At 46.5% G+C, this 12,456-nt stretch overlaps 1 protein-coding gene across 4 annotated transcripts in view; it reads right to left on the reverse strand.

Annotated features, from left to right (window-relative positions):
• KCNK10 (potassium two pore domain channel subfamily K member 10) overlaps positions 1 to 12,456 on the reverse strand; it is a 155,059-nt gene that overhangs the window by 79,793 nt on the left and 62,810 nt on the right. For all 4 annotated transcript variants that reach the window (XM_035261229.3, XM_054240249.2, XM_035261228.3 and 1 more), the window contains one exon: positions 11,378 to 11,733. In XM_035261229.3, coding sequence (XP_035117120.3) covers positions 11,378 to 11,602 — 225 coding nt within the window. In that variant the 5' untranslated portion in view covers positions 11,603 to 11,733. The remainder of the gene's footprint in view (positions 1 to 11,377; positions 11,734 to 12,456) is intronic.

Raw genomic sequence — 12,456 nt, forward strand, 5'->3', positions numbered from 1 at the left:
TCATGGTGGAGAGACCTCTGAGGACTTCAGTACCTTGCTGGAGGCAAGGAGTGAAGTGAGCCAAGGAAGACGCTAGCCTTCCAGGGAGTGAGGTCACCTGCTCACTCTGAGGGGATTAGACCAACCTACCCCCAGAAACATTCTCCAGTAAGAGAGGAATGGACCCCTGGCGTTTGCTTTATGCCAAGGCACTTAGAATGAAAAATCCCACCTTCTTCCTGATGGGCGCCTCATCCAACAGTAAACCCCCTCCTGTGAAATGTTACTCCCTTCAACAGGGCTGTGACCAGAAGAAATGGCAGACATGGGACCACTCGAGCTCCAATGAAGACACTCAAAATCTTAAAACATCCAGCAATTCACATCCTGAGAAATGACTGCTGCAAATCATCATCCCTGCAAACTGAAGCATTCATTCCTCATCCCTGCAAACTGAGGCATTCATTCCTCATCCCTGCAAACTGAGGCATTCATTCCTCATCCCTGCAAACTGAGGCATTCATTCCTCATCCCTGCAAACTGAGGCATTCATTCCTCATCCCTGCAAACTGAGGCATTCATTCCTCATCCCTGCAAACTGAGGCATTCATTCCTCATCCCTGCAAACTGAGGCATTCATTCCTCATCCCTGCAAACTGAGGCATTCATTCCTCATCCCTGCAAACTGAGGCATTCATTCCTCATCCCTGCAAACTGAGGCATTCTTTCCTCATTTCCCTGGCAGTCAGTGAAGGCGCCTCACGATTTTATTCTTTGAGGATCACAAAAGATGAATGTTTTATGGTTTTCTCCAAGACTAGTCAGTACAGGAGCTTCTAAGATAATTGCCCTGGGAACAGGGAGATAAGCAATTACAGCACATGAGGCTTTATATGTCAAATATAAAGGCTTTCTTGGGACAGAGTGGCCGCTCTGTGAAATCAAGTTCACGGAAACCTCCACTTCAAAAATACATTTAATTCATTTTATTCTACTGCCAAAGAAATCCAAGTACTCCAGGTATAATTCTTTGCCTACCGTTCACTTGAGAGAAGAAAGACAGATGGGGGAAGGAAACAGTGTTTTCTGAGTGCTAGTGTCATGCTAGGCACTCCGCTAGGTTCACTCACTCCTCCCAATCAGAATGAGGACTGTCTGAGCCCTGTAGTATGAGGAGGAGCCTTAGGTTTAGTGGGGTTAAAGGGCCAAGGCTATCTGCTGTAAAGTCCATGTTCATTCCCCTCTGACACACCCTTTCTTTGAAAATACAATATTCCCCACGTGGAGGGCTACTGCACTATGCCAGACAGCCCAGTTTTCTTGAATCATGTTTCCTTATCCCTCCAGTCTTTTCCTTCAAGTAAAAGCTTTATTAAGAGGTCTACATGTTAGTGAAGGGATACTCACCACTGACACACACGAGCAGTATGGCACAAGGGTTCAGTTGTGTGGGCTCTGGAGTCTGGCCTCCTGGGGCTCAAATCCCACTTTAATCACTTATTGGCTATCTGGACTTGGATATGTTATTTAACTCCTTGGGGTTTATTTGCTCATCCATAAAATTAGATGATGATGATAGAACCTACTTCGGACTGCGCATGTGGCTCAAACCTGTAATCCCAGTGCTTTGGGAGGCCAAGGTGGGAGGATTGCTTGAGGCCAGTAGTTTCAGACCAGCCTGAGCAACATGGTGACACACTGTCTCTACCAAAAATAAAAATTAAAAATTCGCTGGGTCTGGTATTATCCACCTGCAGTTCCACAAACAGACGGTGTCCATTTCACAGTGGAGAGGCCTCTGAAGACTTCAGTAACTTGCTAAAGGCAAGGACTGAAGTGAGGCAGGGAAGAAGCCAGCCTTCCAGGGAGTGAAATAACCTGCTCACTATGAGGGGATTAGATCAACCTGGCCCCAGAAACGTTCTGAGAAGGCTGAGGCAGGAGAATCGCAAAGCCTAGAGTTTGAGGCTACAGTGAACGATACTGCACCACTGCACTCCAGCATGGGTGACAGAGCAATACCCTGTTTAAGAAAAGGAAAAAAAAAAAAAGAAAGAACCTACTTGGTAGGCTCCTTGCAAGAGTTAAATGAGCTAGAGGACTGAAGCACTTAGAACAGAGTCTAGAGGAAAGTAAACAACCAATAAGTGGTCGCTATATTTTATGATTACACCAGCTCTGCAGGAAGTTTCCCGGTTACAATCATCTGCACACTCCCTCACATCTCAGGGGTAAGATTCTAGAGATGGACGTATCTTTTGTGTCCTTATGAGCTGAACTGCTGGGCCCCAGCTCGGGTTAAGCAGCTTGCCCTAGGCAAGCTCAGTCCTAGTGGAACTGGGATTAGCGTCATTGTCTCCTTTGTTCAGAAGCGTCCTTATTAAAGAGGCCTGGCCCTTCCCCTTGAAGATCCACATACCTCATTAGGGTTTAATCACAGTCAGGCATTGGGGATATAAGCTCACTCACTCATTCTCACCTGGGAATCAATAGTCATTCCTCTGGTCAGGTAACCTGCTCCTTCGAGGCTGCCTGAGCCGACTGGGTCCCTCAGGTTCTCTAAAGCTGTATCTCAAACCAATCAGAGAACAGGTGGGGACAGAGATCAGTGGAGCCAGTCCTAGTGTCTACTTAATAAATGTGAGCCTGCGAGTCCCCAGTAAGGCTTAGGATAAAGATGGCATTCTAGATGCCCACAGTAAACCCTCTGAATGGAATAGAAACTTGTGCTGCTTCCCTGGGCTCGAGCCACAAAGACAGAGCATCATGGTGTAAGCCCAGCACTCGGGGAGCGAATTCTGTGAAGGGCACTCTGCACTTGAACAGCCGAAGTAACATTTCTCTGTTAGAAAATGTAGGGTTTGCATTTCAGACACCTTCTTCTCTTCCCTAGCAGAACTCTGGAAGACACGCCATTTAGGAATTTTCTGGTTTCTGTTTTTCCTCCTTTCCTAACAAATAAGCAGCAGCAATAACCAGAGCTCAAAGTTATTGAGCTTTTTTTGTTTAATCCACAGACCACCCTAATAGGTGGACACTATTATCACAATCTCCATTTTACAGAAGAGCAGGGGAGGCCAGGGGCGACTATGGTATTTGCCCAAGTCACACAGCTCATTAAGTGGTACAGGATTTCACACAGGAAGATAAACTCCAGAGTCTCAGGGGCTACAGGCCAGGTAGGGATATGGAGCACAAAGTAGGCACTCCAGAAATCTTTGCTAAATGAGGAATGAGTAATTTGCTTTTTATTTTTATTATACTTTAAGTTCTGAGGTACATGTGTAGATCCTGCAGGACTGCTACATAGGTATACACTTGCCATGGTGGTTTGCTGCCTCCGTCTCCCCATCCCCTACATTAAGTACTTCTCCCAATGTTATCCCTCCCCAATATCCCCACCCCCTGCTATCCCTTCCCTAGCCCCACCCCGACAGACCCCAGTGTATGATGTTTCCCTCCCTGTGTCCATGTGTTCTCATTGTTCAACACCAGCCTATGAGTGAGAACATGTGGTGTTTGGTATTCTGTTCTTGCATCAGTTTGCTGAGAATAATGGTTTCCAGCTTTATCTATGTCCCTACAAAGGATGTGAACTCATTCTTTTTTACAGCTGCATAGTATTCCACAATGCATATGTGCCAAGGAATGAGTAAGTTTCAAGTTTTCTTTGTCAACTCTTTTTTTTTTTTTTTAAGTTTTGCTCTTGTCGCCAGGCTAGAGTGCAATGGTGTGATCTTGGCTCACTGCAACCTCTGCTTCCCAGATTCAAGCAATTCTTCCATCTCAGCCTCCTAAGTAGCTGGGAATACAAGCACCCACCACCATGCCCAGCTGATTTTTATATTTTTTGTAGAGATGGGGTTCCATCAGGTTGACCAGGCTGGGTCCTATACTCCTGACCTCAGGTGATCCGCCCACCTTGGCCTCCCAAAGTGCTAGGATTATAGGTGTGAGCCACCATGCCCAGCATCAACTCTCTTCAATGTAGCATTTTCTCTATCTCTCAGCATCTCTTACCTGTGATGTTGCAATATTCTAACTGGTCTTCCTTCTTCCAGTTTCTCCTTCCTCCAACCCAACTTCCTCATTGCTAAAAGGTTTTTCCAGCAGGCAATTTTCATCTTCCAAGCCTGGCTTAAAGCTTTCAGTGACTCTCGACGTTCCACAACATAAAGGCCCTCTAGGTACCTCCTCAGTCCAGCTCCCATGACCCCTTTCCCAGCCTCATTTCCATGTCCTCTCATATTTCTCAGTTCAAGCCATTCTGACTACTGGCAATGCCTCAGATCTGGCACTGATCAGTATCTTATCACCACAAACTTGTTAGCATTTCCCCATGGGCCACAGGCAAGCCGTTGGGATACCCTCCAACCATGGCCTACCCAATGAGTCCCTCCCCAATTTCGTGTTTCTGTTCCAGTCATGGTAGTTCAGAGCCTGGGATATGTGGTCAGACTGCCTGGCAGTAAACCCTGGATCTGCCACTTTTTTTTTTTTTTTTTTGGAACTCCTGTCCTCAATCTGCCCGCCTCGGCCCCCCAAAATGCTGGGATTACAGGCGTGAGCCACTGTGCCTGGCCTACAGATGGCATTTAAAGCCACAGGATTGGATGAGATGCCAGGTGAAAGAATGGCCCCACAAATGAAGCCGTGAGGCTCTTGGACATCTCAAAGCGGAGCTGAAGGGGAAATCAGCAGAGACTGAGAAGCAGCCAGAGAGAGAGGAAGAAACCCAGGGAGGGTGGCATCCTGGATTCAGAGAAATCACCGTTTCAAGGAGGATGTGGCTGCCTGTGTTCAGTGCAGCTGAGAGATCACATGAGATGAGGACAGAGTAATGCTGTCTGGGTTGGTAACATGCAAGTCAACTGCTGACCTTCAAGAGGGAGGTTTTAGTGGCATGGTGAGAACAGGAAGGCAGGGTGCACTGGGCTGAGAAGAAATGGGAAAGAAGGAACTAGAGGCAGTGACAACTCTTTTTAGAAGTTTCTTTGTAACAAGGAGCAGAGAAATAGGCCAGTAGATGGAGAGGGGTGTGGACCAAGGAAAAATTTAGTTCTGTGAACAATACTATTTTCATCTGAACGTGTACAGAGTGCTTTCTTGAGATAGGCACTGTGTCTAGCACTTGTGTTCGGTCTTACCTAATCCTCACAACAGCCTTAAAAGAAAGATACTCTAATGGTGACCTTGAGCCATCACCTCCGGCCGCCTCACTTCCTCATGTCTATGTGGGCATCAAAGACTATCCTCACAGAATAGCCATGGGGACTGAAGGAGATAAGTAACCACAAAACAATCTCTGAGCTCTATTTGTCTCAATAGGGCTCCATTTTTTGGCATCTTTCAGATAGCTCTATTCCAACAGATTCTAATGATTGGTTTACATGTCTCTTCCTCCAGTGCTTCTCCACCTGCTAGCCTGTTAAATTGGATAGTTCTTTGTGGGAGGGGGTCTCTGCTGTGCATTGTAGGATGTCTGGCAGCATCCCTGGCCTCCACCCACTAGATGTCCACAGCACCTCCCCAGCTGTAACAACCAAAAATGATCCAGACATTGCCAAATGCCCCCTAGCGGCAACCATCCCTTCCCCAGTGGCCCCACCCCTGCCCATTAAGAACCACTGCTTGAAACTCTGAGCTCTCCGAATAATACTAAGAACACTAGCATCAATAGAAGCAGCAATAATCCTTCTGTGAGCACTTACCATGTGCCAAGCACAGTTCAAAGCCTTTCTCTTGAATTCCTGCACTTAATCCTCTCAACACCCTGAGGCCACATTCTATTGATAAAGCAACAAGAGGTGACTAAGGTGCTCAAGGTGTGTCTCCTTCTTTTTTTCTCTTTTTTCTTCCTTTTTTTTTTGTTTTTTGTTTTTTGTTTTTTAAGACAGTCTCTCTGTTGCCTGGGCTGGAGTGCAGTGGCACCATATCGGCTCACTGTAACCTCCACCTCCTGGGTTCAAGCAATTCTTCTGCCTCAGCCTCCTGAGTAGCTGGGATTACAGGTACCTGCCACCACAACTGGCTAATTTTTGTATTTTTAGTAAAGACAGGGTTTCATCACGTTAGCCAGGCTGGTCTCAAACTCCTGACCTCGTGATCCACCCACCTCAGCCTCCCAAATGCTGAGGCTGATGTGTATGACAATGCTGGCATTACAGGCGTGAACCACCATGCCCAGCCGTGTTTTCTTTCTATCCCAAACACCTGGCATGTTACATGATACAGCAGGAGTTCAGCAGCAATTCTGAGAATGAGTGGATGGGTGAATAGATGAACAAGTGATTAAATAAATGAATAGATGAGAATGCCCCCTCTATAACAGCAACCCATCTTTCTTCACCTTTAGGGACAGTGGCCCATCAATCTCCTTTGGAGTCCCACGGTACCCCATAAAGTGGTTTCACTTGTCCGAGAATCCCTCCCCACTACGCTCTAAGAGCTATGGCTCTTCTAGGTTATCCAGGCATTTGGGGGTATCATGCTGTTCTGGGTACTCTATTTTTGTTATTGGTAATATGAAGCACACCTTCCAGCTTGGCTTTATGAGGGGTTCACTCAATCCAGCCAGGAGACACGATGAAATAAATACTTTCAATCTACTATCTACCCACCTGTCACTCCTTTCAGACTTGGGTAAGATACAGTAGTACTATCTTTCCAGCTTAGAACATAGCACACTGAAAACCTTTCCGGATGTGAAGACAGACTGTTTTTAAGTACTGTGTTTCTTGCAATCACTATATACAGTGCTGCTCAGAGGCATAAAGTGTGAGAAAACTCCCTGGTCTGAAGAGTGGACACTTTCATCCTTGTGAAGGTATCAGCAAACTGAAGGACAAAACTTGATTTGGTGCAATGATTTGACACAGTTTCAGCAGTTAAACCTGCTTAACTTATATTGTGAAAAAGACTGTAGATAAACACAAGCAGGAAACGAAGTCATAGTAGATGGAGATTTGGAAGCAACCCAGGTCCAGGACTGATGCTCTAAATCATTAGAGTTCTTGGCTGCCTATCAGGGAGAAGAAACAGAAATGCTTCCTGATAGGCAGCCAGGAACTCTAATGATTTATTTATTGAGAAGAGGTCTCACTCTGTTTCCCTGGCTAGAGTACTGTGGCACAATCACGGCTTACTGCAGCCTCAACTTCTTGGGCTCAGGTGATCCTTCCACCTCGGCCTCCCAAGTAGCTGGGACTACAGGTGTATGCCACCACACCCATCTAATTTTTGTACTTTTTGTACAAAAGGGTTTTGCCATGTTGTCCAGGTTGGTCTCAAACTCCTGAGCTCAAGCAATCCATCTTCCTAGGCCTCCCAAACTGCTGGGATCACCAGCAACGAGCCACCACACTGGCTATCTTATGCTTTTTGACTGCTAAAATTCTGGAAAGTGTTTGATATGGTTTGGATTTATGTCCCTGCCCAAATCTCACATTGAATTGTAATCCCCAGTGTTGGAGGAGGGGCTTGGAGGATGGCAATTAGATCATGGAGGCAGATTTCTCCCTTGCTGTTCTTGTGATAGTGAATGAGTTCTCATGAGATGTTCTTTTTGTTTTTTGAGACAGTCATGCTCTGTCGCCTAGGCTGGTGTGCAGTCCAGTTCACTGCAACCTCCACCTCCTGTGTTCAAGCGATTCTCCTGCCTCAGCCTCCCTAGTAGCTGGGACCACAGGTGTGCACCACCATGCTCAGCTAATTTTCATAATTTTAGTAGAGATGGGGTTTCACCATGTTGGCCAGGCTGGTCTTGAACCCCTGAGCTCAGGTGATCCACCCACCTCGGCCTCCCAAAGTGCTGGGATTACAGGCATGAGCCACCATGCCCAACAGAGATCTGGGTTTTTTTTTGTTTTTTTTTTTTTGAGACGGAGTCTCGCTCTTGTTACCCAGGCTGGAGTGCAATGGCGTGATCTCGGCTTACCACAACCTCCGCCTTCTGGGTTCAGGCAATTCTCCCGCCTCAGCCTCCTGAGTAGCTGGGATTACAGGCACGTGCCACCATGCCCAGCTAACTTTTTGTATTTTCAGTAGAGACAGGGTTTCACCTTGTTGACCAGGATGGTCTCGATCTCTTGACCTCGTGATCCACCCGCCTCGGCCTCCCAAAGTGCTGGGATTACAGGATTGAGCCACCACGCCCGGCCCGATCTGGTTGTTTAAAAGTGTGTAGCACCTCTCCTTCTGCTCTCTCTTCCTCCTGCTCCAGCCATACAGGACATGCCTGCTTCCCCTTCGTCTTCCGCTGTGATTGTAAGTTTCCTGAGGCCTCCCAAGCCATGCTTCCTGTACAGCCTGTGGAACTGTGAGTCAATTAAACCCCTTCTCTTTATAAATTGCCCAGTCTCAGGTAGTTCCTTATAGCAATGCGAGAATGGACTAATACAACATTCAACATAAAGCACGTGTTTAAGAGAGACTGGAGCTTGTTATCAACAAAGACCTACTTAAAGGGCCTGTAGACTATTTGGATGAGTGTGCAGTCAGTCCAGCCTTGCTTTGAATATCAGCTCTACCATTTCGGGGGCTGGAAAGTTACTCACCTCTTCTCCTGTAAAATAAGGATCATGAGGGCTGGGCACGGTGGCTCACGCCTGTAATCCAGCACTTTGGGAGGTTGATGTGGGTGGATCACGAGGTCAAGAGATCGAGACCATCCTGGTCAACATGGTGAAACCCCGTCTCTACTAAAAATACAAAAAATCAGCTGGGCATGGTGGCCCGCGCCTGCAATCCCAGCTACTCAGGAGGCTGAGGCAGGAGAATTGCCTGAACCCAGGAGGCGGAGGTTGCGGTGAGCCAAGATCGCATCATTGCACTCCAGCCTGGGTAACAAGAGCAAAACTCCGTCTCAAAAAAAAAAAAGGATCATGATATGAACTTAGAGTGTTGTTGATAGGATTACATGAGATAGTGGGTATGTGATACCCAGCTCATAACAGGTACCTAATAAAGAGCAGCTTTTTAAATCATGAAATTCTCTTAAATGAACACACACATGTATGCGCAAACACATTCACACAAACAAACACATGCACACACATAACTCATTTCACAGAGAAATCTTTGAGGTCCAACAGGGCACCGGTCTTCATGGCAGCATCAGAATTAGGACCTCCATGTTCCCCGACCCTGTCCTTCACTCAGGTCTCTGAGCTCTCTCATAAAGAAGGGGGTTAAAGAATGGGAAATACGGAGATGCTGAATTAATCAACAAATGCATGGATAAGCTCAGATAGCTTGTGACATCACCAATGTTGTACAATTTACTTTGATATCTTGCTCTAAAAGCATTTATCTACTGGGCAATCATTAGAGCCAAAGCAAAGCATAAACCACACGTGGAGGCAAAGACAAGACAATGTGGTCCTTTTCTTCAAGATCTCACTGCCCAAAGAAGGAAAATTCAAGCAGGATACTAGATTCACTTCAGATCATCAATTAGGTTATTATTACATGTATTGCAACTAATTGAAAAGGATCCTGCCACATATCACCACAATGTGTATAAATGTAATTATACTCCTACTTAAAACTACTCCAGAATTGTTTCTTCCATTCTCTATAGCATGCTAGGCTTTAAATCTGGCGCTGATTACTACAACAATCTCATCACCACAAACGTGGTAGTATTTTCCCATGAAAGAGAAAAAGGGATGGGCATGGTGACTCATACCTGTAATCCCAGCACTTTTGGAGGCCAAGGCGGGCGAAATGTTTGAGCCTAGGAATTCAAGATCAGCCTGGGCAACATGTTGAAACCCTGACTCTACAAAAAATACAAAAATTAGCCAGGCATGGTGGCACATGCCTGTAGTCCCAGCTAGTCTGGAGACTGAGGTGGAAGGATCAATTGAGCCCTCCTGGATCAGGAAGTTGAACCCACAGTGAGCTGTGATCACACAACCACACTCCAGCCTGAGTTGACAAAAATGAGACCCTATCTCAAAAAAGAAAAAGAAAAAAAGATAAAGCCATTCAGAGAACTGACGTCCTATGAAACAGTTATATGAAATGCTGCCCTTGGATTTTTAACATTTTAGTTTTTAAGAAGCATTTTAGGGCATAGTTATGTAATCATATTTATTCCCAGGAAGGGAGGAATTTGTATTTCTATTTATTAAAGAACCAAGTCAGATTATTAAAACTAACTGAAAAGAATATGCTTGCTATGAAGGTACCAGATCGTAAGCAGCATCAGGATTCCCTTACTCTGTTGGTATGGCAGGAAATAAATAAATAATAAAACAGCCCAGCCTTGTGAACCCTACACTATCTTGGGTTGTTGCAGCCATTAGAATTTCACCTGCATCAACCTGGAGCCAGAACTGAAGAAAGCTATCTTTTCCATCCCTCCGCCTTCCAAACTTTAGAGCGCCCAGAAAGATGAGACTCTTTCTCACCTCCATAAATGTCACCGCCTTCCACCAAAACCCACTCTTTGCAGTTCAGGAGGGTGTCTGGGATAGAAAGTGGAACTTGAGCCTCAGAGGCAGCCTTCCTCCTTCACGTGCAAGGTGAAGCCCTCCAGCAGGGCTCTCTACCATTTCCCTTTCTTCCTCATGAGAACTGCTTTTCTCTCTGGCTTCCCAGGCTTCTAGACTCTCCTGATCTCGTCCCTTGCACCACAGCCCCGTCGAAGACTCCCTGGCTTTCCTACAGCCCCTCGCCGCCACAGTCCACCCCTGCCAAGCCCTCACCCATCGCCCAGAAGTGTTGCCGTGCTTCTTAATGCTGCAGTTCAAGTTGTCTGCTTCCGTTTTCTCATGGATCGTTTTTCCTTAACATCCAGGGTAGGAAAAGGCCTTAGTAAAGTGCCTGATACACAGTAAATATTCAAAAACAGCACACCTGATGATTACTACTACTGTGATCCATATTATTTCAGCCCCATAAATCCGCTAAAAACAGCTGTCTCAGGCCACTGACAGCCGCTTCACCTACACACCTGATGACCTCTTCTCTACCTAATCCTCATGGACCTTGGGCAGGTTAATGTATCCCTGCCTATTCTAAATCCACATATTTAAAATTCTTTCCTTCTTTGAGTTCTAACCCAGCATTCCACAGAGAGTTCAGAACCAAGGAGTTAATCAGCACACCAAGGAGGACTTGAACTTGAAAATCCAAAGCACATTGTCCTGCTGCGGCCTCTGGCCACTCACCCAAAAGCAGATGCAGAACACAGACCCTCCTTCCCCCACACTGTCACATGCCTCACTATCGCTTCTTGGAGGTCTCAGCTCACACATCACCTCCCCGGAGAGGTCTTCCCTGACCACCAGGACCCTCTCAACTGAAGGCAAGACTAGAGACCCAGAAGGATAAAGCCAACACTGCCATCCACCCCACCAGTCGGTCTCTGCTAGACGCACTCCCTGCTCACCTGGATCAACGTCTCCAGCTCCTGGGGGCTCACACAGACGTGATCCCGCAGGAATTCTGCCTTCTCCAAGGCAATGGTATTCTTCTGGCTGCTCTCAAAGGGCTGCTCCAATGCCCGGAAGACGAGACCGCCGCTGACGAGGTAGACCACCACAACCACAAAGATGGCAACCACCGTCTTCCACTTCATGACGGTCTGCAGGCCCCCCTGGGAGGTGCCTTCCATCCTGGCTACCACTGTGGCTCGGGAGGAAATGGACAGGCGCGGAGTTGGAGTCGGAGTCGGAGTGGGAGCCGGGGGTTGCCCGTTAGTGGCGCTCTTGGGCTGGCACACTGGTGCTGCTGCGGGAACGGCCACTGAGGAGTCAGGGTGGGGGACAAAGAAGAAGAGAGTTTGTTTATAAATAAACACAAAACGTGTCAGAAACAAAGTACAGATGTCTTCTTTGAGCCAGCTTTCAAATGTGAGGATTAAACACTGGTTCCACAAGCCTGCAGTTAGGGAATTTGATCAGTTGCTAGGTACCCATTTGAGTTTTAAAAAATAAGCATCAGGAGTCCTAGTTTAAAAAAAAAAAAAGTATAAATTGAGTTTGAAATGCTTACGTTTTTCTACAAGGGTCCAAATTGAAAGCTGTCTCTCTGTTATTTATAATTCACCTCCTCCCTTAGCTTCCTTGTTGAAACAATGTGTAAGGAACATAACACATCACCACATTTAAAAACAAACATGTTGTTGAACGTGGAGAGGAAGTAAATAGGAGAGGGATACCCAACTACTCTATCTAAGTACCAAGGGCTGGTGATACCCAGAGCAGAGAAAAGAGGAACATCTAGAGACTTCAAAAACCCTCTTTGTGGCCGGGCAAGGTGGCTCACACCTGTAATCCCAGCACTTTAGGAGGCCAAGGCAAGTGGATCACAAGGTCAGGAGTTCAAGACCAACCTGGCTAACATGGTGATGGTGAAACCTGTCTCTACTAAAAGTACAAAAAGTAGCTAAGTGTGGAGGCATGCACCTGTAGTCCCAGCTGCTCGAGAAGCTAAGGCAGGAGAATCACTCGAACCTGGGAGGCTGAG

This window comes from Callithrix jacchus, chromosome 8 (genome assembly GCF_049354715.1).
Source record: "Callithrix jacchus isolate 240 chromosome 8, calJac240_pri, whole genome shotgun sequence".
Taxonomy (NCBI): domain Eukaryota; kingdom Metazoa; phylum Chordata; class Mammalia; order Primates; family Cebidae; genus Callithrix; species Callithrix jacchus.